This window comes from Cricetulus griseus, chromosome 5, assembly GCF_003668045.3.
Source record: "Cricetulus griseus strain 17A/GY chromosome 5, alternate assembly CriGri-PICRH-1.0, whole genome shotgun sequence".
In the NCBI taxonomy this organism is placed as follows: domain Eukaryota; kingdom Metazoa; phylum Chordata; class Mammalia; order Rodentia; family Cricetidae; genus Cricetulus; species Cricetulus griseus.
In genome coordinates, this window is record NC_048598.1 from 182,557,183 (window position 1) to 182,583,608 (window position 26,426).

Consider the following 26,426-nt stretch of genomic DNA (forward strand, 5'->3'; position numbering starts at 1 on the left):
GTATGTACGTGACACGCATATGAATCTCTCACTCATCTCCATGTTATAAGAGTGTTCACACAGAAAATCAGAGGGCAAACGAAATCCTCTTTAGAATAAACAATACAGTCTGATAATATCACTAGGTGAGGGAGACTTACTACATTTGAGCCCACAGATGAACACCCGCTGACGTGGTGACGAGTGACTGGAGCTTGGAGGCGTCACGGGGATTTGGGGGACACACAGGACTTTGGCATACATCAAAGGGCAGCGTGGTGTGATTCACAGGAGAGGTGTCTTTCTGCCAACACCACATGCAGGAATTTGATGTCAGTGAAGTACAAGTTGGTGTAGACATCTGACCCAGAATGAGTCCCTTTGCCAAGGGATGGGTGCATTGGACATTGGAGGCCACAGCAGACGGAGCCTTCGTCCACCTGGTGAGATCTAGTCAGCCTTCACCTCTGCTCTTCTACCGAGGTTCTTTCCCAGAAGCCGTGATCACCCTGACAGGTGTTAGTGTTGGTCTTGGCCTTGGCAGTCCCTCCCCTAGCCAGCATCTTCCACGATAACCAGTGTCTTCTGCTTCCAGAACAGGGACTTAGAGGTTACTTTTACTAAAACCGTAGGCTCTTAGTCTTGAGGATGCCAACGGGCATAGTAAAGCTTGGTGTGTGTGCGTTCGTTTTGCATCTGTCTTTTTTGCTGCCTTGAACTGTGGTCTGACTCCTGTTCAGCTAGGCTCTGCCTTATGACTGTGGTCCGACTCCTGTTCAGCTCTGCTTGTCTTTTAATGGGCTCATTTTAAGCTGGCCATGTTTCCCTTCAGGCATGAAGATACAAAGAGAAGAATAACTCAGCTATTTGCAGGACTTGTAGGGATGTCATAACCCACAGATGGTCAGCTGCCAGGTTTTGCAATGCCAGACCTCCATAGTAGGCCTGGAGGTCTCCAGTCACTGCCCGTGCCTGCTAGTGGTAGGAGGCTCCCAGTCTAGTCGCCTCATGATGAACCTGCAGTCAGCCAGCACAGCCCTGGGGAGTGAGTGGCTGGCTAAGATTGAGGTGCCTGTGTGAGTCCGGATGGTCTTGTGCGTGCTTCTGAGCTTTGTGCCCTAGTGTCTCACGTGCCTCTTTTTCAGTCCTGACTCTGACTGGATCATTAGAAATTGATTTCCCCACAACAAAGGATACTGGAGCGAGAAGGGGGGCAGAGTATGTAGCTAAGTGTGGGAACACTCCTTTAGCAGGTGCACGGCTCTGGGCCCCCCCAAGCAGGAGCAGGAATGGGGATGCTAATCATTTCCAGGCAGTAGACTCACCAGCTCCGTCTGCACGAGCTGGGCACCTCAGAGAAGAGGGAACATCAGTGTGATCATGAAGACCCCCCTGCAGCTGCTGTCTTAGGCTAGTCATTTCCTGAAGCAAATTAGCCTTGCCCTTGGCCCTCAGTGTGCAGCTATGGCCTCTAAACTATTAACTGTTTCTCTGTATTTGTTTCAAGGTTCTGTTTGCTTTTACTGGCAGGGGCAACCGTGCACTGTCCCGTGTTACCTCTTGACAATGTGGAACCCCCTGATCTCTGCTTTAGTAAGTTTATTGTTGGTAGCTTAGGTTTCTCTTTTTTTTTCAAAGGTGATAAAAATAATCAGTCTTCATGAGCCATCTGGGGATTAAGCGAAGGTCCTGGCCTTGAGTTGTAAGGTCAATATCCATGTATCTGAAACTATCAGTGATGCAGTGTGCTTTTAGAATGTCAAGACTCTGATACATTGTTTTCCTAAAGTGGCTGAATAAGAAGACAATTTGTGTCAGGCAGTGGGGACACACACCTTTGATCCCAGCACTCCAGAGGCAGAATCAGGGAGGTCTCTGTGAGTTCGAGTTCAGCCTGGTCTATAGAGCGAGTTCCAGGACAGCCAGGGCTACACAGAGAAACCCTGTCTTGAAAAAGACAAACAAACAAACAAACAAATCACAATTTGTTTTTGTTGTTTTGAGACAGAGTTGCCCTTTGTTAGTCTTTTCCAAAATTACTTTTTATTTACTTATTAAATTTATTTTTGTGTGTACGAGTGGTTTTGTTTTTTATTTTTATTTTTTGTTGTTTTTTTTCGAGACAGGGTTTCTCTATTGCTTTGGAGGTTGTTCTGGAATTCACTCTATAGATCAGGCTGGCCTCGAACTCACAGAGATCCTCCTGCCTCTGCCTCCCCAGTGCTAGGATTAAAGGTGTGTGCCACCAATGCCTGGCTATGTACAAGTGTTTGTATATACATCTGTGTACCATGTGTGTGCCTGGTACCCACAGAGTCCAGCAGAGGGGGCTGTGTTCATCGGGCAGTTGTGAGCAGCCTGATGCCGGTGCAGAAAAGCAAACCCTGATCTCCTAGAACAGGAGGGGCCTGTGCTCTTAGCTACTGAGCCACCTCTCCAGCTCCCAGTCAGCTCTTAACTTGTAGAAATCTCCTTGCTTCCCACATGCTATGGTTGCAAGTGTGACCAACCATGCTTGGGACAGGACATTTATTTTAATCTATAATTTTGGTATCAACCCAACATAGCAGTAGGGAGAGCGGCTGACTCAGGAATGTCCAGATGATGGCACTCTGGGGGTGTTACTATGACTGATCACCAGAGTGTCTGGGGAGGTCAAGGCAAGGGACAGTTAGAGAAGAACATCAACTTTATTTTGAGACAATAGCTCGTTGGTCACAGTGATTTGTCACAGACAGTGATTTGTGCTTGCTGCTGTTAGATCATCTTTGGTAACCAGCTCTGACTGCAAGGCAGTGAGCTCAAAGGCCCCTTGCAAGCTTGCGGTTGGGGCTGGCTAGCACTGGAGACCTGTCCTTGTGGAAGGGACCTTAGCTAGGAGATTGTGATTTCAGCAGAGTCTTTTCAGACTTTCTTGGCAGCAGGCATGAAGGTTACATTTGGAGTTATCCTGAAGATCCTCTGTTCACAGCCTCCACTCCACTTTATCAGGGTCTGATATAAGTGTCTCCATTTTTTTGTTTGTTTGTTTGGTTTGGTTTTGGTTTTTGAGACAGGGTTTCTCTGTAGTTTTGGAGCCTGTCCTAGAACTCACTCTGTAGACCATGCTGGCCCCGAACTCACAGAGATCCACCTGCGTCTGCGTCCCGAGTGCTGGGATCAAAGGCGTGTGCTACCACTGCCTGGCAAGTGTGTCCATTTTGATTTAGGCAATTTAAAAATATTTTTCTTTCTAGGCCAGGCACACCTTTAATCCCAGCACTCTAGAGGAAGGGACAGGCAGATCTCCATGAGTTCAAGACCAGCCAGCCTGGTCTACAAGAGCTAGTTCCAGGACAGAGAAACCCTGTCTCAAAAAACCAAAAAAAAAAAAAAAAAAAAAAAAAAAAAAAAAAAACTTTCTAAAAAGCACAATATTTTTAGTATTTTTTTTAGAATTTCACATATACAAAAATGCATTTTTAATATATCCATTCTCTTTCCCCCCGCCCCATCTCTGAATCTACCCCTTTCAGCCTCCTCTTCTTTTGTCTTTTGGTTTGAGTCTAATCTTTAACAGCTGAACCATCTCTCTGGCCCAACCCCTTCTTTTTTTTATTTGAGACAAGGTCTCCCTCTATAACCAAATCTGACCCTGAAGTCCCAACAATCCTCCTGCCTCAGCTTCCTGGAATGATGGGATTACAGATGCGAAAGTTCCTGCCAGCTTCTTTTCCTTCCTTCCTTTCTTTTTGAGACAGTTTCACTGTGTAGCTCTGGCTAGCCCAGAACTCACTATGCTATCAGGCTGGCTTCAGACTCAGCAGCAGCGGTGACCAGCTACCTCTGCCTCCTGACGGATTAAAGTTGTGCCACACCACACTTAGCTGTAGCTCCTGCCACCCACTCTTCCCCTGGTTTTTTATTTGTTTGTTTGTTTGTTTGTTTTTTGAGACAGGGTTTCCCTGTGTAGTCCTAGCTGTCCCAGAACTCACTTTGTAGACTAGGCTGGCCTCAAACTCAGAGGTCTAACTGCCTTACAATAAAACACACATAAAGTTTCCCATTTCCCCCCTTTTTTGGTGTGTTTATTTACTAATTTGTGGTTTGTTTATTTGTGTGTCAGAGTGTTCCCTGTGTGTGTATCTGTGCTCCACGTGCATGCCTGATGCCAGTGGAGGTCAGAAGAAGGCAGATTCCCTGAGATTAGAGTTTCAGATGGTTGTGAGCTGATATATGGGGGCTGGGAACCAAACCGGGATCCTCTGCAAAAGTCGCGCGCGCGCGTGCGTGCGTGCGTGCGTGCGTGCGTGCGTGTGTGTGTGTGTGTGTGTGTGTGTGTGCTCTCAACCCCTGAACTATTTCTCCAGCCTGCCATGTGTACAGTACAGGGGAATTCAGTCCATTCCCAGTGTTTTACAAACCAAAGCCACCTGAACTTTCCATCCTGTGAACCCAGACTCTACATCCATTAAACCTGCTAGCCAGGACTAATCAGTTCCTCACCCATTCAGCTTTTTTCTACTTACGCCTCTAAGAACTTGATCGCATCTGAGCGTTCCGAAAAGACCACAGCCGTTCACCACACTGATGCGGTTTCCTGATTGGATCTGATTAGCCGGAAGTGTTGTTACAGGCTGTTGCCATTTGTGGCTCCATCTTGCTTTACGCCTGTTCCCTTTTCCTTCCCGGGATATGGCTTTGGTCCGCATTCCTGAGTGTCTTACTGTCATGATAAGACTAGCAGGTCACTAGGCAAGCAGCACTTCCGGCCAGTGTCAAAACACCAGACATCCCGGTTCCAACTCCAGGGAAAATCGCCTTCTGCACACAGCCCCAGACAGATCCTCTCAGGTCATTAGTGATTCCTCTCTAAGTCTTGGGAGCAGCAGTGGGTGTGGTGCGTTAGTCTGCCTCCTTCCGGGTCACTGGCCTCCTTAATAAAGCTCATCCTCCCCTGGTTTCTGGAGTATTGGCTTTTTTTTTTTTCGAGACAGGGTTTCTCTGTGTAGCTTTGGAGCCTATCCTGGCACTCGTTCTGGAGACCAGGCTGGCCTCAAACTCCTAGAGATCCTCCTGCCTCTGCCTCCCGAGTGCTGGGATTTAAGGCGTGGGCCACCAACGCCGGGCTGGAGCATTGGCTTTTACAGGTGATGACACTCTTACCAATCAATCAAAAGAAAGCTCTGTGGAGCGCTCATTGGGAAAGGCCTGGGTTTGTAACAGAGCACCATGAAGAGGTGGCTTAAGAGACAAGAGTTTATTGTCTTATAGTTCTGGAGGCTAGATGTTTATGACAAAAGCATGTACACACACACACATACACACATACACACACACACACACACACATACACACATATACACATACAACATATACACACATACACACATACAACAGACATATACACACATACACAGACATACACACACACACACACACACACACACACACACACACACACACCCATGACATGCTGAAGGAGATACATTCCATGCTCCTTGGCTTTGGGTGGGTTACCCGTAATCTCTGAACTTCCTGGGCCTGTGCAGACCTCTCCTCTCCATCTGTTGTCAGCTTCCTGTACTGTTCTATCACATTTCTCCTTTTGCTAAGGACACTGGTCACTGGATGAGGGATCACCCTACTGAGCTCATCCTAGGTGACTACTATGTCCAAATAAGGTCTCATTATGGAGGGCCCAGAGTCAGGACATTCCCTAGATATTCCAGTGTTTCTTCAATGGACCAGAATCTACTTTGCTGTGGTGATTGGGAAGGAGTCTAGGCCTTCGCTCAGTGGCATGGGATGAGTGTCCCAAAATGGTGCCCTGGTTTTGGCAGGATCTAGTACATGGCAAAATGGTGCCCTGGTGGCACTGTTCCCAGAAGGCAGCTAGTCAGACCACATCCATTGTAAGGGCAGCACTGTCTTCCTTGAGCAGACATATGCCGGGAATGGATTGGCCTTCCCTGCCCATGGTGCTTCTGCTGGAACCTGGGTTTGTAAATTCATCAGATAACTCATCCACTGTCGGGGCCCCAAAAAGATCGATTATGATATTTTGGGGTGCAAACCTCAGCTCGATTCCAGGATCCCAAATCTCACATTGTCTTTTTACCACCAGATGGCTTGGCCTCAGTGGAGAATGTCTCCTAGTTTGAGTAACAACATACCTAGGCCCTGGGTGGAGCCACGCACATTCTGAGGGCTTCTGTACACATGCCTAGGGACTGGTGAGAGGCCGAGGAGCATGTGCAGTTTTAGGGGTACCTCTTGGAATAAAGGAAATATATGATATCAGCTTTATATGTGATAATAGATGTCTTTTGCCATCACACCCACTGTTGGGAAGCTATTTAAGAGAATGCTTGAATAAACCGTGGACTCCAGTCTCCAGCATGGACTGAAAGCCCTCCTGAGATGACAAGATATGTGTTTCCTCCTTAATGCTGTTAGGTAATTAGCTTCCCCAGGTCCACACTCTCCCACTCAGGGGTGGACTCAGGGCTGTTCAGATGGTTCCGATTACATCAGTATGGAATAGACGGCCTCTGTAGTGTGGGACTGATACAGGCCAGACCCCGGCAGTCCACTGCCTTGCTATTCCATGGACCTTTTGACTGAGGAATTCACTCCATTGCCAACAAAATGCAGCAGTGGGCTTCAGGCATGCAGTTCACTGGTCCTGATATCTACCCCTCTCCCAGGAATGCATGGTCTTACTGGAAGGTTGATTGACTGAAGATTTGGTCACGGGGCCACTCAGGCAGCACACCCAAGAAGGGTGGGGCTCTACTTTATAGGATTTCATGCATGCTTCGGAGCAGAGATCACTGTGGTTGCATTTCCACAGCTAAAAAATGCAGTAAACCAGAGACTAGGGTGAGGTGGGACCACACCTCTACACCCCGCATCCCCTACCCCCACGCCTACAGACAGGATGTTGACTTCTTGTCCCAGAAGCCTTGAAGGGCTTTGTCTCCACGAGGAGTACACTTCCACTATAGGCACAAGGACAGCCTCATTAAATTGAAGGATGACACCCCACATGGCTGGTGAGGACTCATGATGCCACTGAAACAAGAGTCTAGAATGAGATTGCTCTACTGGTTTGAAACATTTCTGCAAAGTTGCCAAAATCAAGATGGATTTGTTATTGCCCCCAACAAAATTCAAGAGGCGACAAGGAGAAGGTTCTGCATTTGCCTGAGTGAGATCATAAGTCTCACACGAAGACCACCAAATCCCAAGACACGATTTGCACTTCTGCAAGAGCGTCTGCTCAGTGACCTCAGGCTGATGTCACATTCACAGTAATCATTGTGCCAAAGATGATTACTTCAAAACATCTTATTTTGCCTCTTAACACTTCCCTTTGGGGCCAGCAAGATGGCTCAGTGGGAAAAGTTGCTTGCTGAGTTTGATCTCTGGAACCTACATGGCCTGATGTAGAGGAAAACCAGGCATAGTGGCCCATTCTTTTCATCTCAGCACTTGGGAGGCAGAGACAAGTGAATCATGCTGAGAGGGAGGGAGGGAGGGAGAGAGAGAGAGAGAGAGAGAGAGAGAGAGAGAGAGAGAGAGAAGCTTTCTAGACCTCCACACCATGGCATATACACCTCCACACACATACACAGAAATAAAACAGTTTTTTTTAAATACCCCACAAACCTTGGCTCCCCCAAACAATCCCTTTGCCTCAGTCTCCTGAAAATGTCTGTAGTTTACTATGGCTGGTGAAATTGTGGTGCTGTCACTAAGTAAGACTTGATTTGTTTCAATTTTAACTTCTTTGTATCTTACTCCATCAGCCAAGTTTGGGGAGCCAGGCATGAGACATCACTAGGGAACACTGAGGCACCCCTTCCTAATTGGGCTTCATTTGGAAGAAGGATGGGTACAGCTTGTGTAGAGATATCAAGAAAGGTCGTAACTGGGCTGGAAGAGAACTTGCTCAGAATGCAATGCACAAGGCTCCTGAGTTGGTCCCAGCACCACCCAAACTGGGAGTGGTGGCGCACACCTGTGTCCCCGGCACTCAGGAGGTTGACCGGAAGATAGGGAGTTCAAGGTCATCCTGGACTATATAGAGGATCTGAGGCAGCCTGGCCTATAATAAGATACGATAATAAAAAGAATGAAGGGTGCGGAGGGAACCTGCTGCCTCTCAGCTCCACTCCTATCTTCCGTTGCCCTTGTCCCTTGCTCGTTGGTAACATTCAGCAGCAGCAGCAGAGGGCGCCAGAAGGCCAACGGAAGAAGAACGGTCATAACTGAGCTGGAAGATGGCTGGGATGCAGGCTATTCAGGGGCACAGCTCCCCACTGCTCCCCTGGGGGACTCTTTGCAACAAGTTCTTGGGCCCAGATAATGCCCGTGCATGACTCGGGGAGGAACTAGAAGAGTGCAACAGGCTGGAGGAATTTGAAGGATTGACCCCTTCCCTGGGGTTGCAGCTTGGCCTCATGGCTGCTGGACCTGGCCTAGCTCTGCTATTCCTGTTTTTCCCCCCTGGTCTCTCTCTCTCTCTAAAATTTATGTATTTATTTTTGAGACAGTGTCTCATCACATAGTCTTGCTGACCTGGAAATCAAGATATATTCCAGGATGGCCTTGAACTCAAAAGACCTGCCTGTTTCTGACTCTTGAGTGTTGGTACTTAATGTGCATGCCACAGTACCCACATATTTGGGGTTACCTTTATTCTTCAGTAGCCAATATGTTGTTTCTGACCCGGGTCAGAACCTTAGATGTCCCCTGTCAGGTCACTGTTCTGGCACCTCTTGGTTGGCCCTGGATGGCACCAAGACCAGGAAAGCCACAGACATGAGCCACTTGTTAAGGCACATCGAAGTGCCAGAAGAGTAGCTGGAGAGACCCTGGGGACGCACTAGGCCTTCGGGGGGCTTGTCCTCTCCTGGGCTGGGAACAAGGTCTGGCGAAGGGTCTGCTGGACTTCATCAGGACCTTCTTCATGACATTACCAAAGCAGCCATCTTGTCCTTCTCTGGCCACTCTACGTCCAGGGTCCAGTCATCCAAATCGGCTTTTTAGTTCACAAGTCCCTGTATCAAGGCATCTGGGTGATGGTGCACACCTTAAACCCCAGCACTTGGGAGGCAGAGGCAGGTGGATCTCTGTGAGTTTGAGGCCAGACTTATCTACAAAGGGAATTCCAGGACAGCTAGGGCTACACAGAGAAACCCTGTCTCAAAAACCAACCAAACAACCAACCAACCAAACAACCAAACAACAACAAAACATCCCTAAGAGAGAGAGAGAGAGAGAGAGAGAGAGAGAGAGAGAGAGAGAGAGAGAGAGAAAGGGTTTGGAGGAGAATCATGAGTTCCAGGCCAGCCAGGGGAAGTCAATGAGTCTCAGGAACAAAATACTGTTTTAGAAGGGTCTAGAAGTGTAGCTCAGTGGTTAGACGGGTCTGAGAGTGTAGCTCAGTGGTTAGACGGGTCTGAGAGTGTAGCTCAGTGGTAGAGTGCTGTCAGGGCTGAGGCCCTGGGCTCCATCCCAGCACTTCAGAAAAGGAAGTGTGGCTTCCTTCACGGAGCCGTTCTGAGGCTCGGAACACAGTCCTACAGAGTCACAGGGTTGTTGATGGCAGCTATGATCCCTATCGCTCGGAGCTTTGGGGAACTCGGCATGGAAAGACATCTTGTTCATGAAAGGAATGCACACAGCTGTAATCAAGATGGATTGTGGAGACCCAGCAGGAGGGATGGGCACAGAGCACGCCAGCGCCTCTCCGAAAGAAACAGACTATTTCTCCAACTCCTGCATATGGGCTTGATCATGTGGCCCTGGAACTTCACCAAACGTGACTCAAGCAGGAACTAGAAGAGTGAAATAGGCTTGTCCTTTCTTGCCATGGATGAAACGGCCCTGCCATCACGTGTGCAGTCCACGCCAGCTTCCCCGGGATGAGATGTCTCATCAGCTCCAGGGCCCTCTGGGGCACCTCGCTACAAGAGGCTATGGGGCCGGCCCCTAGGTGCCTGTAATCCCACACATTTCTCCACCCCATAGAGGGGTGTCCTTCTAGCATGGGCCTTGGCTGCCAACGTCTCTGCCTCCTGATACTCGACTCTACAATAGCAACTGCTGTCCTCACCGGAGTGTGACCCTGCTCACTCAGTTCTTTACACAGGTTTAAAGTCTGCACCCCTCCCAAGCTCAGAGTCAGGGAACTGGGACCCCAGAGTCATCAGTCTCAGGAAAACCTCCAGAGTAGAGCAAGGCTAGTCCTGCCGATAAACTGAGAACTATCCCCTTGCCTCAGTTCAGGGAAGGCCTTGCTGAGGTCAGCGCACCCACTCTGTGCTTTTGCTCTGAACTCATGCTGCTGTCACCTGCTCCCCTCTCTCCGGCCTCACCCTGGATTCTCCAAGGACAGCAGCTGCTGCCCCCATCAGCAAGTAGTTCCTTGACTTCTCTGCTCCCCGTGATGTCAGCCACACTCTCTGGGTGACACCCCAGCCCTTTCCTGATCTGCACTGTAGCAGCTCACCAGGGTCCCCTCTGTGACACAGGAGTCCTGCCCCTGCCCTTACTTTCTCCTATAACTCCCCCACCGCTGGGAGTCCATCCTTCAACACATCACTGTGTCAGAGTTCCTTGCCCTTTGTGCATGCCCCATTCTCCCTGCCTGCTGAGATCCCATGGTTCCTCTGTGAGAGCATCTACCCAGCCAGCCCCTCGTGCCTCAGCTGTGCTCACTCTCTGTTAGGAACCCAACACCATCACTCCTGATCTGCACTTGAGCACTGAACCTGGCTGGAGTGGTCTGCCTGCTCCAACCAGATGCCGACGGTGGCTGGGCCATCCTACACCAGAAAAGCCATAGCTCCTTCCGACTCCCCAGGCTCCGGCACCACCTACTTCCAGTTCCTCACCTGAGTGGGTGTGTGAATTATAAAATGCTAATACCTACACATGTCAATCCCAAAATCACTCCAGATAGACTCATAAGCAAATTCGAGTGTACAATCATCTTCCAGCTGCATTTACGTGAAGGCAGAATATGGCACTGTGCTTTCCTGGAACATTATACGATCTGACTTTTCTAGTCAGCACAGAGGGACCATCCTCCCTTTCTTCACTCCCACACAGGCCTCCATTGTTGGGTGAGCTGAGGTTATTCCCAGCTGCCCACTGATGGGCACTTTGGGAGTTTCCAGTATTTGGCTGCGACAATGGAAGTTACTGACCCGATGTCCCTGTCACCTTGTGTAATTGCTGGACTTCAGATGAGGTAGAAAGGGCATAGCTGGCTCCCAGGTGTGAGGTCTGTCTGCTAGTCTCACACCCCGCCTCCACAGGCCTGTGCGAAGATAACCTCAGAACTGGTGCCCGACAACCTTACCCAGGGAGCTGTCATTACTCGAATCTTGGCAATGAGGCACAATCCCCTTCTGGAGACTTCTCAAACGGAGTTTGGCTCAGTTCCTCCCCGAGCCCCCCAGGCTCCCCAACCCTGAAAGGCCTTCCTCACTTCTGGAAGCCAAGCCTCAGACCACAGCTGATGAATTGCTTTTTGCACAGAGCTCACCCACCTCTGTCACAGAGCCCTCCCTGCCCTTCCTCTCTCCCCTGGGGAGCTCAGTACTCCTTAGGAATTCTCCTGGGTTTCCTCTGTCTTCCATTTTCAAGGGAGCAGCCTGAGGTGGCCCTCCAGGTCCTAAATCACTAAATCCTCTCTTCAAAAGTCTCTAACACCTTGCTTTACAGCTGGAACGAACTTGACCCTTGTCTGTGTGTCTCACCCTTGCTTTCCAGCCTTCCTGACAGACTTCCTCCCCTGCTTTGCTTTCACTCAAAGTCCACCACCTTTTCCCTACAGCCCGACTCTTCCCAGCTCCCATATCCCTGCTTTTGTCCAAATGGCACTCAGTCCAGGTCTGTGCTTAGGGGCTCCTCTGGTCTGGGATCTCAGCCAACAGTCTTCTCTTTCAGCCAGTCCCCCACGAAGCCGCAGCTAGAGCCACCTCCAGTGGCCCCTGCTGCATTTAGCTCTCAACTGTTTTTTTTTTTTTAACTCGGTGTTTGTGTGGACTGCTGAAAACAGTGGGTATCAAGGAAATGAGCCCTTCACTGTGGACCCTGATGGAGGAACAACTCTGCTTCCAATGGCAGAGATGGGATCAGGCAGTAACCTCGCCCCTGCGTCAGAGTTCTGGAGCCTGCTGGCCTGCTGCTAAACAGAGCCTCTACCCCAAGGCCTGGTGACTCACTTCCCCTCTCTGGGGGCAAATCTTGCTTATTTTAGGATTTTCCTGGAGAAATGACTGATGTAGACCTCAAGTGGCAGCTAGGTTGGTAGGTGATGAGGCGGGCCTTACCCTTACCAAGAGCTAGGAACCTCTGGGGTCACCCAGGCACTGTCATTCTTCACTTGGCTCCTTGGCACATTGGGGCTCAGTGTACTCTGTGTGCTCCTTTGGCCCAGTTTAGGGATATCCTCTCATGCTAGCAGGGAGGTCCCAGGTAAGAACCCCAATTCCCTGGGCTCTGTGAAGGAGACTCAAACCAACACAAATCTGCAGCCAGAGGCTGGCACTGAGAGGTCCTGCCCCAGATGTCCTTTGGGTCTCCTGCCAGCCTGTCTTCCCACTTTGTTTGTGGTGGGATTCATCCCATCCTCATGCCATGAAATTCTCCAGCAGCACCACACACACTCACTCTCTCTCTCTCTCTCTCTCTCTCTCTCTCTCTCTCTCTCACACACACACACACACACACACACACACACACACACACGCATGCACACACACACACACACACACATACACACACACACACAAGTCCCTTTATGGGAGGCGGTCATCAACTCCTCACCACCCCCTAGAATCTTTCTTGAACTTTGTGGAGTGGGGTTGTCATTCCCCTTTTCCCCTAGACACTCAGCTCTGCCCAAATACCAGGTCAGAAGTGAGGTGCAGAGGAGGCGGCCATTATGCCCTTCTGGCTGTGTATAAACCAGGAGCGTCTTGTTCACTTGAGTCCATCATGGAGTTAACATGACCGGAGCCCACACCTCACCTTTCCACCAGCCTTCATACCCCCATCCTCAGGATTACCAGTTACCAACTTAAAGGCAAAGACACAGGGAGGGATGAAGGATTGGGCCTAGGTTCATGAAAGGGCACAGCATTTGATAGGTTGGATCACAGAGCTGGGCAGCCAGGACTGTGACTCTGAACCAGAACAGAGAAGAGAGAATTTGCAGACAACAGGAGGTTGAAGAAGCCCCTAGAGCTATCCCAGGCCCTCCCCTAGCTTTGCACTTCTCCAAATAAACCACTCCACAGCCACTTTTGAAATCAGTTTTATATCAAGCTTTATAAAAAAACAACCCACAACCACCCTAAATTCCGTCCTGAGTACATGCACACAAAATCAACACTATAAAAATAATATCAACAATATGAATGTCATCAAACAAGCTAACATCTACAAAAATATGAAGGCCTTTGTGCATTGCTCACAGTGGCCAGTTCCTGGCCAGTTTTGTAAGGCAAGTACCTGGGAAAGGGGACAAATCTGGAGGAAGGGCTTCAAATCCCAGCCTTGAACCATGAGGAGTAGTCAAGGCTGGGTCAGTGCTGAGAAGGGCTTTCATGGCTGGAGAGGAGTAGCAGGTGCTTCATGTTTTCCAGGTGTGGGACCCATTGGTCCCCAGAGACAACAACTACTGGGTGATATGGCAAACAGGAATTAAATTTGCAGCTGGAATCAAGGCTGCTAATAAGTCTCCAGGCAGATTCAGTGCAATCACTGGGGTTCTAAACCACAGAGGGATTGATAAAGCAGTATATGTGAAGGACACAGTGGCGTGAAGGACATGGTAGCTTTCCCTGGCTCTGAAGGCACAAGGGTCTCAGACAAGAGATGTGGGTAGCCTCTAACAACTGGGAAAGTCCAGGAAATGACTCCTCCCAGGGTCTCCAAAAGCAGTGGGGCCTGACCACACTTAGATTCCAACTGTGAGGAAAGTTCGAGGTGTGGAGACGTGGTACAGACCAACAGGAAGCTAATCAGGCACTTGCTGGACTCCTGTGTTCCCACCCAGACTTCGGAGGGCCAGCCTAGAGGTGCTTGCTCCTGCCTGGGGGGAAGTACAACCTAAGAGAACCCATGAGGTCCCGGGCTCTGCCAAGACCCTCTGGGTCACCCCCCCCAAACATATACACGCACAGGGGCAGCCATAGGGTGTGAAGAAGCAGGTCCTCCTGGCTTAGTGGTACCAGGAGCTACTTGCAGGGCCAGGGCCTGCTCTGGAAGTGGTTCTGATGCTAGATCTGCCACGGTGTTTCACAAGCCTCCTTCCGGGCCCCAGATCAGAGGTTAGCTTTTCCTTCTTCCTTTGTTTTCAGCTGTATGCAATGGCAGCCCATGAAGGAGCAGGATGAGGCTTCATCACTGGTCCTAGGGAGGGGGCTACTCAGAGCCACCTGACCAGGGGGGGGGGTGGCATTAGAAGACAGACTAATGTAGGAAGGCAGAGGGCACTCTGCCCAAGAAGAACCATCCTTTACGAGAAATTTCTTGTGTGCTCACAGGTCAATTCCCCACGGTGGGTTCCGGGCCCCACTGGACAGTGGTCTGTCCACTCCAACAGCAGCAGCAGAATGTGGGGGCCTGGTGATGATGGGTCACGGTGGTGTTGCCCCAACTAGGGGCAACATTGAGCATCCCCAACTAGGGAGGTGTCTGATGCTGGCTGCATGCTCATCAGCACATCAGACATTTGGAAAAGCTAACCAACTTTTATAAGTGCAAACAGCGGCCTGGAAGGCTCCTGCAGCCCTGTGTTGATGTCCAGTATATTCCGGATACTCCTAACCTCGCTGCTTGGGAGATTTCCCTTGATGGCCAGGATGGCGTTCAGGTGGCCTTTGCTGGCAAGAGAGAAGAATATCCTGTCAGTCCCACTGCTCACAGCTCTTGCTGGCTTCTCTGACTGCAGGCCCTGCCACAAAACCTGCAGCCAGCTGCTGTGCCCAGTAGGTAGCCTTGCCCTCCTTGTCTCCTCCCCTCTCCAGCCTGTCAGGCCTCCATACTGGCTGTTCCCCCAGAACATCTCCCCTTACACCGTTGCCATGGCTGACTCCTAAAGTTTCAGCTAAATGTCACTTCTCTAGATGGCTTTGCCATCTCTGGACGGCATCCCCTGTAACTCCAGATGACTGAACTCTACAACTTGGAATTTTCTCTTTCTGCCTGATCACCTCTCATCATGGGTAGCCCTCACCCAGGCTGTAAGGTGCGGGAAGGATGGAGGGGTAACTGTCAGGTATGGAAAGGTGGGGGATGGGTGGAGGTGGATACATGGGTAAACAGAAGGATGGACGATAACTGGAAGGACGGGCAGACGGATCAGTCTAGTGGTGAGCATAAGGACAGACGGAGAGTGGGCCGGTAGACAAGTGGATGGGGCTTGTGTGCAGAGAGGTCAATCTATGTAGATAGATGATTGGAGAGGTGGAGGGCTCAGCTGCAGACCAGACTAGGCTAAGTTACGTCAACCCCAGTCACATCCAGGACACAGCCTGGGAAGGAACACCTTCCATGGTTCACCAAGTCCTCAGACAGGTCCTTAACAGGAACAGGAGGGTACAAGGTCACCCAGGTCACTCCCAGACTGAGGGTCAGACATTATGAACCCACCTTGGTGGAGTCTTAGCTGTTGAGTGGGTCTTGAGGGGACTCCTGTCACTGCTCAGAGTACAGTGGGACCTGGCAGGGACAAACCCACTACTCCGTTCCCGAGGGCCTCTAGTGCTCACCTGAAGTCAGGGTACAAGGTGGCATATGTGGCCACCTCAATCTTAATGGCACTGGAATCTTGTAGACGAATGATCTCAGCGAGCTTAGGAAGGGCCTGGTGCAGCCAGGTTGCAGGGGATCCCTGGAAGCAGAGAGATGGTTGGTGGATGATAGATCTATACATAATACATACATACATACATACATACATACATACGGACATACATACATATATCCCTTTCCCCCGGGGGTACTGAGAGAGCAGTAGCTAGATGGCCAGGCTTGGAGAGGCTGTGGGCTGGCTGTTCAGGACTCTCGGGGTGGGGGTGGGGTGGGGGTGGGGTGAGGGAGTGCTCACATTCTGAGTGCAGAAATGTTGAATGACATCAGCATTGGTCAGGATGTGCCGCGCCAGCTGCTGCTGCTGCTCCTCGGTCTTGAGGACCAGGCGCCGTTTGCTGAGTCGGATGATGTACTCTTTTACCAGGTGCAGGTGCACGGCCTCCATGAGCTCCTGGGCGGGCAGAAGCCAAGGCACATGAGGGGGCGCACCCCACCCCCGTCCCCAAAGGGGGCTCATCCCCACTCCCACCCCCGAATTAAAGCTTCCAAGGCAAAACTCCAGGAATACATAGAGGCAAAAGTGTGAGCACAGGTGTCCGAATTTCCCTTGTGCATGTGTAAACACGTGTGGGTTTGGGGTATAAACACTGCTAGTTAGCGTGGGTGTTCAGACTTTGCCAACCCCCCTGCCCAGGTCCACTCCTGAGCTTTCTCACCTCCCGGAAACAGTCCTTCAGTTCTGAAAACTCAGGCAGGCTGACGTCCACAGTACTGATGATTTCCTCCAGGGTCTCCACCGGCGTTGCCCAGCGGGTCTGTGTGAACTTCTTGAACAGTGGCTGGGGCAGGCGAGAGGCAGGATGTCTGGTCATGTCCAGAAAGGAAGGGCAGCCAGGCACAGACACCCTCACATAGACACTCATGACCGCAGGGCCCCAAGGGCTTTTCAGGACCTGGCTAACTTTGAGGTTCCTGCTCTCAGATCAGAAGCAGAGGTAGTCTGTGTGTACCTTTCTTCCAAGGTCATGCAGCTGTGGCTCAGGAGAGCCAGGACAGCCTGTGTGCAGCCCCGAGGTCTTTTCCACTGCCTCTCTCTTAAATAAATAAATTCCTGCATAAACAAGGCCTTGTGCTTGGCTGAGCTGAGCCCTTTGCCAGGTCACTCAGGGTCACCCCATGGGCTTCCCATATATCCTGGCTGCCCTTTGGACCTCCAGTGCTGACACTGATCCTGGAACCTCTGCCCTGCTTTCTAAGGGGCACCCACCCAGGAGATGGAATCCAGCTAGCAAAGGTCCTGAGCCCTAGGAGATGGGAGCCAGGAATGGCAGGGGGCGGGGAGTGGAGGATGAACACTTCTCCAGATGCTCCCGGCTCTGTGACCCCTCCAGGCCAAGGCAAAGCCAGAACGTGGGGTGTGTCAGCTGGGGAGCACTTCAGGGACCCACCACTTGGACATCCCCAGCCATGCTGCACCTCCCTCCTGTGCCTCCCACAGGCCTGAGGCTGGGGCTTCTACTACCCCTCCCCCTGTTTCCCTCCTGTGCCGGGCTTCAGGATGCGCCCCAGAATGGGCCTCCAGATACCTTCAGTTCTGCGAACAGGCCCTGCAGCAAGGCGTCAAAGCCATGAGCCCTAAGATCTTTCAAGGGATCCAACAGGTGCCTCAGGGACTCCTGAGGTATCTGCCACTTCTGCTCCATGGATGTCCTGGAGAGTGAACGGAAGGAGGCCATGACAGCCTGCCCAGCCTCCAACACTACAGTGGTCCTTGGCCTAGTCTTCCTCAATTAGGTCCTTGCTCTAGGACACGAAGCAGTTCTCTACTGCTTGGGCATCCAGCCCAAGCTTCCCATGTAAGCCCCATGCCCCGGGCACATCCTTCCTGCCTTTTGCAAGTCTCTTGCTCTCCACCCTTAGTTCGTCTTCTGCTTCTCAATTTTCTGATAAAGCTAAAGCAATAAATATATCAATTGCATCCTGCTGACTACTTCAGCACCCACCCCTTAGCTGTGGCTGCTCCAGGCTCTGTCATTTCCTCACAGCCTTGTGACCCGTAATTCCCCTTCTGTGCCCCACCTGCCGTCTGCCCCCTTTCCATCAGGCGGGCGGGCGGCTCTGCCCAGAGCTCTCACCCGAAGGACAGGCAGTTGTTGATGTTGGCCATGATGTTGGCCCTGTAATTTCTCAGCAGTTTGCTTTTCTCTAGAAATTCATCAAAGGTGCGCTGGTAGCTGACAAAACCAGAGGGGAACGGACCTTCAGCACCAGTTCAAACACTGGGACAATAGAAGCCGCTCCCCCTCAGTCTTTGGGTTGCCGATCTCCCCAAGATCCAGGGAGGGGCCATGAGCTCCTAAACATCATATTACAAGCTGCAAAAATGAGGCAGTGCCCCATTTGGGCTCCAGAGAAAGTGCTGCCTGACTCCGGGTTCCTGTTCTTTTCCTAGCCCCTCCTCTATAGCTGGTAGGCCAAAGTGTGTTAATAGTGGGCTGATGGTGTTCTCAGAAGTGGGAGGAAGCCAAGTTAATTCTGAGGATGTCAGGGGAAGGGGAAGCAGGGCCTCCATTCCTCACGGGTGTCTTCTTTTAAGCTACAAACTTCTATGCTAGGGAGCTTTGCTGATGATGGCGTCAGGAGGCACCAACTCCCTGAGGAAGTTACCCCACCCGGGGCTCTTGGTGCTCTGGATTGGGACAGGGGCAAAGGACCCTGCGCTGTAGTTGACAAGGGCAGGACAGGACGACTTAGCTTGGAATACACCCCGCCCCCCCCCCGCGCGGTCCCCTCCCACCAACCCTAAGCGCAAGGAGAAGCCACAGCTCTCAGAGGTGCTGGGGCCCCTGTGTGCTGTGGACACGCCTACCTCCTCAGTAGTGCAGCCAGCTCCATCAATAGCAGCTGCTTTATCTGTACCCCCACTTCAGAAGTGAGGTTCTCAGCCTTGCCCTGGCCTTGTGAGAGGATCTGCAGGATAAACATAGCAGGTGGCCCTCAGAACCGGGGCGGGGCCAGAGCATGGGAGGGAGGTGCATGCTGGGATATGGGCTCCATCAGAGGTGATCTGTGGCTGTCTCTGTTCACCATGGGCCTAGGGTGGCAGTTAGTGGTACCTGGATGATGTCAATTGCCAGTTCGCTGTGGTAGTGGCCATCCAGGCTCTGGGGAGCCACATCCTGGGCCCAGCGTTGAGACTCCAGCTCTAAGGCTCGGGTCATCAGCAACTTCACATTGGTCTAGGGGGAAAGACACCGGTCACAGTAGCACTAAACCTGTCACCAAAAGTGTCTGTCGTATCCTGCATCCAGCCGGGGGCCTTCCCTTGCACTAGCCCTGTCAGGCCCCACCCCCAGCGTTTGCACTCACCACCTCATTGGACAGGAACACAGCCTCCAGCAACCTGGTCTGTTTAGGGGGCAGGAGGCTCCCAAGCTTGATACCCTCTAGCTCCTTTGCCAATTTGGGGCTGTTCAGAATCTCACTGTGGGCAGAGAGACACTGGCATGAGGGAATGATAGCAGCGCCCCAGCCCTGTAGGCAACCAACTCAGCAGCCGCAGACAGTGTTGTGGTTTCTGTCGGCTCCCTGGCTCCCCCATTCCCCGTGCCCCCCTTTCCCCACGTCCACATTCAACTCAGTTCTAGCTGGAGTCATCCTGCCTCTTCTTACTCTCCCCACCCACTCCTCCTACTCTAAACCAGATCCCCAGACCTCGTGGCCTGGAGGCTGCCCACACCCCCACCAGCCAGCATCCTCTCTTGCCCAGCCCCCTGAGGGATCTTCCTTTCCTTTGCTTCTGCGCTGACCACCAACAGTGCCTTCGCCCCCAGAGCCAGCTTTCTGCTTGTCTACTGGGCTTCCCCTTTTGCACAGATACAACACAGCTTCTGGCCCCACTGGCCCTACGAGTCAGCCCCACCACTCCCACCAAATCAGCCTTGTGGCTGAACAGGAAAGGCTGCCCTAGAACAGCTCTATAGAATTCTCTCGGTGCCTCAAGTGGCCTCAGAGTTTCCAGGGGACCTGCCCGGCCCTGGAAGTGCCCAAGGCCCTTTGTTTGCCTGAAACATCAAGACTCGCCCTCTCTCTGCCTTTCACCCAGTTTGGATGAATGCGAGTCACAATTGGGTCCTCACAGGCCTGGACAAGCCTCCCTTGAACTCCACATTCAGGCCAGCCTTAGCTTCCTGCTTTGCAGCTGCGCCCCAAGTCAGGAGACCCCAAAGTATCACAGGGGCAGGAAGGTGACCAGGAAGGGGGTTTGAGTGCTTGGCATTTCCTGGTGAGTCAGGTCAAACCAACAGGAACTATATCAGGGCCCAGCCATCTCTGGAAGTCCCTGCCTGTCTTCCCTGTGTGATGCTGGCTCTTCACCCACCACCTGCTGTGGCCCTTCTCTGGCCCTCCCTCCCATGGGAGGCTGGCTCAGCACCTAACAAGCTGCTCACACACTGCTCACACTGTCAGTACCGGCAGCCTCCCTCTTGTAGACTTTACACTCAGGTCGGCGGAATCAGTAAGAATGCCTGGTTCTAGTGCTGCGGACATTTCCACCCTGTAATAAAAGTCACTCTCGCCCAGCTGGTGTGGATGGCAGGAACATTCTGGGATCCATGGATTCTGGGCCAATCAAACGATGCCTGAGGCTGGGCCCAACTGAGTACCAATTAGGCAATTGGCACAGCCAGCCTTTCACCTGAGGTGAGCCAGATCCCAGTGGGCTCCCAGGGCAACACTGTCTGAGAGAGATTCCCCAAGAGGAACACCTAGTGCCATTCCACGGCTGCTGGCTCTCTTGCTTGGGGTTAAGCTCAGCTCCTAGGATGTCACTCCCCTTGCCTGGAATGCCGTCCTCCCTGTCACTTCCTCCTTGTTTGTTCTGTCCCCTCCCTGCCTGATTGTACATCCATTACAGTGAGAACTGACTCAATAGATAAGACTCCCTGACTCCCCCAGATCTGGTCTGCTCGCAAGCCCCGTGCTCTGGGGCTCCCAAATGTCTAGCTGCATCTGTCACAGCACCTCCTATGCTGTTTTCTCGATGTTCAGATAGGGGACCTCCTTGAGAATGAATGACGCAGTTCCGCTTTCTGTGCCTCCCTTTCCCCAACTGCAGAATGGCAAAAGTCCAGGAAATTGAAGTGCAAAGCCAACCCGTTCCCAACTCTCTTCACCTCAACCCTGGCTTTCAGCTCGGCAATGTCTGCCTCTGATGCCCCAGCACCCTTCACCCGCAGAGGAGACCCATCCCATCCCCTGGCAAAGCTCACTTGGGGTAGAAGTTATGCACCCAGAGCAGCAACAAGTAGGTGTCCCTCTCACACAGCTCGAACTGCGCCAAGGTGCACAGGTGGGTTGCGAAGTGATGGTGGTAGCTCTCGGCATAGGTGTGCACAACGTTGAACTCGGCGGGAAACAGCGGTTTCAGCCTCTCCACTACTGCCTCCAGGTCCTCCTTCATGGTGCAGCCCATGTGCACGAACCTGTTCTCGACCTCTGAGCGGCCCTCGGGCACCGCGCCTGGCTGCGCTTCCAGACGCTCAGCGGCCACCTCGGCCACGCCACCCCTCCACAGTTGCAGCCAGCGCCGAGGGCGCGTGGCCGCCAGCACCGCTGCCACGGGTCCCCCGGCCGCCCGACGGTCCTCGAGCTCCTGCTGCGACACCACGGCCAGCGCCTGGCTCACCCTCTCGGGCGCCGCCTCCAGCGGCCGCCGCAGCACCCCCAGCACCTGGTCGCGCAGCAGCAAGTACAGCGCCTCCACCTTGCTCTGCTGGCGAACCAGCTCCTCGACGCTCGCGCCACCCGCCGCTGCCGCAGCCTCCAGCTCCCGCTCCAACGCCAGCACCGGCCACGCGGCCTCCAGCCGCCCATTCTCCAGGGCCTCCTTGAGCTCCTCCACTGCAGCGCAGAAACCAGGCGTTTAGGCCAACAAACTCACCAGGGACAAGAGGAGGCTGGGATCCCAGGGAGGAGGCCAATGTCCCAGACAAGAGCCAGGCAGAGAACCCCGGTCTCCTAGATTGGTGACTCGCCTAGCCATCTCACCTGCCCTCTGTCCTGGCCGAGTGGTTTACGAAGAGCCCCTGCCCTGCCCAAACCTGCACCACTTCCTTCCTGCTACTCCAGCCCCAACTACCACCACAGCCTACCTGTGGGCGGTGGACCATCTAACTCGGGCCTGGGCTTGGGCTGGACCTCAGGATCTGAGGATCTGGGCTGATTCTTTTTCTTCTTCTTCTTCCCTTTGGTGAAGACACTGAACATGTTGGCCAGTCCTTTGTACTTCTTCTTCTCCTTCTTCGTGGACTCCTCCTCCTCCTCATCCGGAGCCATCCCAGTTTCTTGGGATGGCATCATGTCCTCGGAGGAAGCCTCTGACATGGAGGCCTCTGATTCCACCTCAGATGCAGACTGTGACTTTTGGGGGCTTCCAGGAAAGTCCAAGGTCCCCAGCACAGACTGTTGTTGGCCAGGAAGCCCTTGGAAGAAAGTCACCATCTTCAGCATCACCCTGGTTCAGGCCTGCAGGTTGGAAACAAAGCCTTGAGAGATCACCATGAATGGTCCCCAGGCCTGAGTGCTACCAGCTTGCAGTCTATTTCACCTGTACGGCCACCAGAAATCCCATCTCCTGGCCCTCAGCCCTGCTTCCTCCTTGGCCATGGGTGCCCACAAACTTGTCTCCCCAGATAAGGAAAAGGCTGGAGGCCCCAGACCTTCCAGACTGAGGTGCAGTCTCTGCAGTAGGGTAAATCCTCCCTTGACAGGGCAGCTTCTTGGAGGGGACATGGGAAGTGAGAACCTCTCTGATTCTACCAGTCTCTGGCGAGGAGACAGGACCCAGGTTGCTCTTCCTTAGGACAGCAACAACAGCTCTGAAAATTTCACAGCCATGCGGTGGTCACAGGACCCTAGCACCCTACCTTCTGAGATCAGTCTCTGCCTCCTACCTCCTTCTCCTTGCACAGTTCTTATCTAGCTTCGGGAGTCACAGAAATATATCACAAGCAAAAATAAAATAAAATAAAACAAACAAAATCCCGCCACCACCACCACCAACAACAAAAAACTCAGCTGTTGTACTAGAACCACAAAAAGAACAAAGCCTGTCCCCTCTGCTGTCTAAGGATTGGGGACTTCAGACCCTAAAGCAAAGGACCCCGGAAAGCCTTTTACATGTTAGCAAGGCACGGGGATACAGAGGTGACATGTGGGACCTACACTGCCTGGTTTCCACCTTACCCTGCTTGCTCCCAAGTGGGGTGCCCCACAAAAGCTTCAGTTTCTATGCCCTTCCTGGGTGCCCATCCCATCTCTTCTCTACCAGCAAGGGTGTTATTTAGCTTAAAATAACCTTGTGGTCAATAGCATGAGGTCAGAAGCCACAGCATCTGGTTCAAATGACTGCCTGGCTTTTCTTGTCCTCCACATACCCTACTGTATCTGGATTGTCAGAGTGAGGAGGACCACCAGAGGAAGCATGGCTAGCCCAGAAGGAGGTGCAGACAGGAATAGGGCCTCTGTGGTAATGGTATGACCCATTACCAGGAGGTGACCTGCCTGCCCTGTCTCCAAGAATACACACCCCAAGCTGTAGCTTCAACTCACCAAAATGACCTGGAGGCACCTTGCAACAGCCCTAGCAGGCGTAAGACCCACCACCACAGAGGAGAAACTGACTCTGCCTGCTGATGGGAGGTGCTTGCCCCAAGCACAGCAGACTCTACAGCCTCAGATAAGGCCTCTTTCCCATACCTCTCTGCCTCCACCAGCGTGGCTGTCCGGCCCACTTCCTGAGGGGCTTGTCCCATAACTAGGGCATGGGTAGAGCACCCTGATTAGACAGGAAGCCTGGGCTCCTCCACCCCAGCTCTTGTCATCTTTACCAGGTGCCCTGAACAGACAGACCTCTCTCTCTAACCTCATGAGGCCTGAGACTTCCACTGAAGACCATGCAGTGTTTAAGGCCTGGGCCAGCCTATCCAATGTGCGTGACAAACACCCATAAAGGCAGGTCTGGCTGATGGAGCTTCTCAGCCCTAACCTGAATATCTGGCCCCACCTGCCCTCAGTGTCACAGTCTGTTTGTACAGAGGGAGGACCAGCTACACTTCTCCCCCATGGTGGAGCTAAACAGCCCCCTTCCTCAGTAGGCCTCAGTTTTGCCGTTTGAGAATTGAGGATGAACCCTGCTATGCACAATGCTTCCCGGGGACATGGCAAAATCACAAGCCTGGAACTTGTCACCCGATGGGCCACATAGAGTGAGTCCCCTGTGTCCCTGTGACTGTGGCTTCCCCAGGGAGCAGGAGGGGTGATGAGGTGGTGTTAAAACACCCGTCCCAGCTGGCCCGCTGAGGCAGGAAGGGGCCGCTCAGAGGCTTGCGGAATGGCTGCAGCTGGTGTCACCTACCTTAATTCTAGATGCCCCGTCCACAGAGAATGTCACCGGTCTTGCCACCAACTGTCTCTTCCACCGGGTGACAAGAGAGTGCGCCCACGCCCCACTAGAGAATACCCAGGGAATCCCGAGTGTGCTGGAACCTTCCTACTGTAAACCCCAGACTCCCTAGCTGTTGTCCTGGTCCCTGAGCCCGGTGCTGCGCGCCAGGAACCCGGTCCCCCTGGCTCCAGGGATTCGGAGGCGCACGCTGGAGGTCAAGGGACCTCGGAATGTCGCGCCTGCCTCTTCTTGGCCACTCAGGGCCATTCCCTCGGGGAGTCCTGGGGGCGACCTGGGTCAGCACTGGAGGGGAAGCTAGCTAGCTAGCTCCGAGGAGCGGTAGGGACAGGGCACGCCGGTGGAGGTCACTTACTGTGTCCGGGACAGGACGCCTTAGCCCTGGCCCTGGCGGGGCACAGCCTCAAATAGTCGCAGGCTCCACCCGGGTTCCGCCTACCCCACTAGCCGCAACCGTGGAAAATCCGCGGGAGGGCGGAGCTCAAGGACGAGCGGATTCCAGCACTGGGGGCGGGGCCGGGCCCTTAGAAAGAGGGGCGGGGTCGCTTCGTTGTTCCCAACAGCCTGGAGCAAGCTGGCCCAGCGTGGCCGGGGTATGTGTGCGCAGGGAAGGGTCTCAGGGGGGCCACCGGTTCCGCCAGGAGCTGGACCATTGTCCCACGACGGTCTCTGATTGGCTGCCAAGCAGGGGCGCACGCCCAGAGCCGCTGTCCCGCGTCACACAGTCAGCACCTACTTAGGTCTGGGGTGTGCCCTCTGCCACCTCAACGCCTCGGCCACGGGCTGTTTGTTACCCTCTGAGCAGCACTGGGTCCGTGCAAGCCTGGAAGGCAAGCTTCCTGGAGGAGGCGTCCTAAGGTAGCTGGGCACACGGCCGGTACTGGGACCTCTCAAGACCTGTCATTACCAAGCCTTGGGTGCAAGCAGCGCCTTGCCTAGGGGTCACGCAGGCAGAGATGACAGACACCCCCCACTGAGCCTCCTCGGGACCCCTACTAACAAGCTTTCTCAGGCAGGATTCCCTTCTGCAGGCTTTTTTTTTTTTTTTTTTCAGGGTCTGCCTTGGAGAGGGTGGGGTTGCAGGCCAGTGTAGGAAGAGGGATACTTCACTCCCTAGGAATTTCTGCCCCCTGAAGATGGGATCACTTAGGAATTTCCCCCGCTAAACGCCAGCTTCTTTTTTTTTTTTTTTTTTTTTTTGCCTCAACTCGGAGTTCAGCTCCTCCCCATATTTTGTTTTGGGCTCTCTCTCCGTCCCCGCCAGCCTGAAGGGAGAAGAAAGGGCCTGAGTGGGGGGTTATGCTTAGGGGTTGTCCCTGGAAAGTCAGAACTTCCTCTTCCTCCTTGGGAGCAGTGGCCAAGTGCCAGGTTTAAGAGAGTGGGGTTGTAGAAGGCAAGCACAGAAGGTTGCCGGGCATGGTGGCTCACACCTTTAATCCCAGCACTAGGGCAGCAGAGCAGATAGATCTCTCTGAGTTCAAGGCCAGCCTTGTCTACATAGCAAGTTCCAGGACAGCCAAGTCTACACAGTTCTCACCGTGTTTGAGAGCCAGATGCCACCTCTTCTCCTGAGGTCCTAATGGGTGACATTTTCAGATGAGCCCACAGAGCTCAGGCTGGAGGTTATTGCCTCTGCTTCACAGGGCACCCAAGGGAGATCAAGAGCTTAGGGTCCTGCCCACACTTGCATCCAAAGACAAAAGGGGACAGAAACCCAGGGGTCCCAGCCTACCAGTCCTGACACACTGTGTAATGTGTAACCTCACCAGAGTAACTCAGTCTCTGCTTCATCTATCGAGTTCCTAATTTCAAACAGGTTAGGGAATGACTAGGAAACTCCACCGGTAGGGTTGAGAGAGGGGAGTCAGGCCTTCACAACCCCACATCTGCTCAGAGCCCCTGGGCTTTGGGGGACACATGTTGGACTGTCAATATTGTCCCAAGATTCCCACAGTATCTTCCTCAGAGCAGGGTGAGGTACCATGCGTCTTGTAAGGTCACACCAGGCACTTCAGATAGTCCACCAGAGGCCAGCTGACAGATGGATCCCACAGCAGAGAAGCAGTTGGAACAGCTTGTCTAGAAAGCTGCTGCCCCAAACCCAACCCCTGGTAACCTGAGAGTCAGGGCAGCAAAGGCTGGTGGCCAGCACCTGTCC

General features: G+C 52.8%; 1 protein-coding gene across 3 annotated transcripts; it reads right to left on the reverse strand.

Moving 5' to 3' along the window:
* Window positions 1-13,281: 13,281 nt before the first annotated feature.
* On the reverse strand, window positions 13,282-24,762 carry Tnfaip2 (TNF alpha induced protein 2). 3 transcript variants are annotated; one of them, XM_027416640.2, is made up of 12 exons: window positions 24,624-24,762; window positions 21,957-22,329; window positions 21,075-21,705; window positions 19,171-19,285; window positions 18,918-19,040; window positions 18,671-18,771; window positions 17,937-18,035; window positions 17,388-17,511; window positions 16,518-16,640; window positions 16,097-16,252; window positions 15,759-15,880; window positions 13,282-14,870 (listed from the first exon to the last, which is right to left on the reverse strand). In XM_027416640.2, exons 2-12 carry the CDS (start codon window positions 22,312-22,314, stop codon window positions 14,729-14,731), a joined length of 2,094 nt encoding a protein of 697 aa, XP_027272441.1. In that variant the 5' UTR covers window positions 22,315-22,329; window positions 24,624-24,762; the 3' UTR covers window positions 13,282-14,728. The 3 variants fall into 3 exon arrangements, with proteins under 3 accessions (XP_027272441.1, XP_027272442.1, XP_027272443.1); XM_027416641.2 differs by lacking the exon at window positions 24,624-24,762 and adding an exon at window positions 24,221-24,568; XM_027416642.2 differs by lacking the exon at window positions 24,624-24,762 and adding an exon at window positions 23,416-23,883.
* Between the last annotated feature and the right edge of the window lie 1,664 nt (window positions 24,763-26,426).

What these genes read in the sequence shown, in the direction of transcription:
- Tnfaip2 (XM_027416640.2), bottom strand. Translation starts at nt 22,314, where the DNA reads ATGCTGAAGATGGTGACTTTCTTCCAAGGGCTTCCTGGCCAACAACAG. An exon ending in TGTTCCTGTCCAATGAGGTG is followed by an intron (nt 19,041 to 19,170) that starts GTGAGTGCAAAC and finishes CTTTCCCCCTAG; the next exon opens with ACCAATGTGAAGTTGCTGAT. An exon ending in AACATTTCTGCACTCAGAAT is followed by an intron (nt 15,881 to 16,096) that starts GTGAGCACTCCC and finishes CTCTGCTTCCAG; the next exon opens with GGATCCCCTGCAACCTGGCT.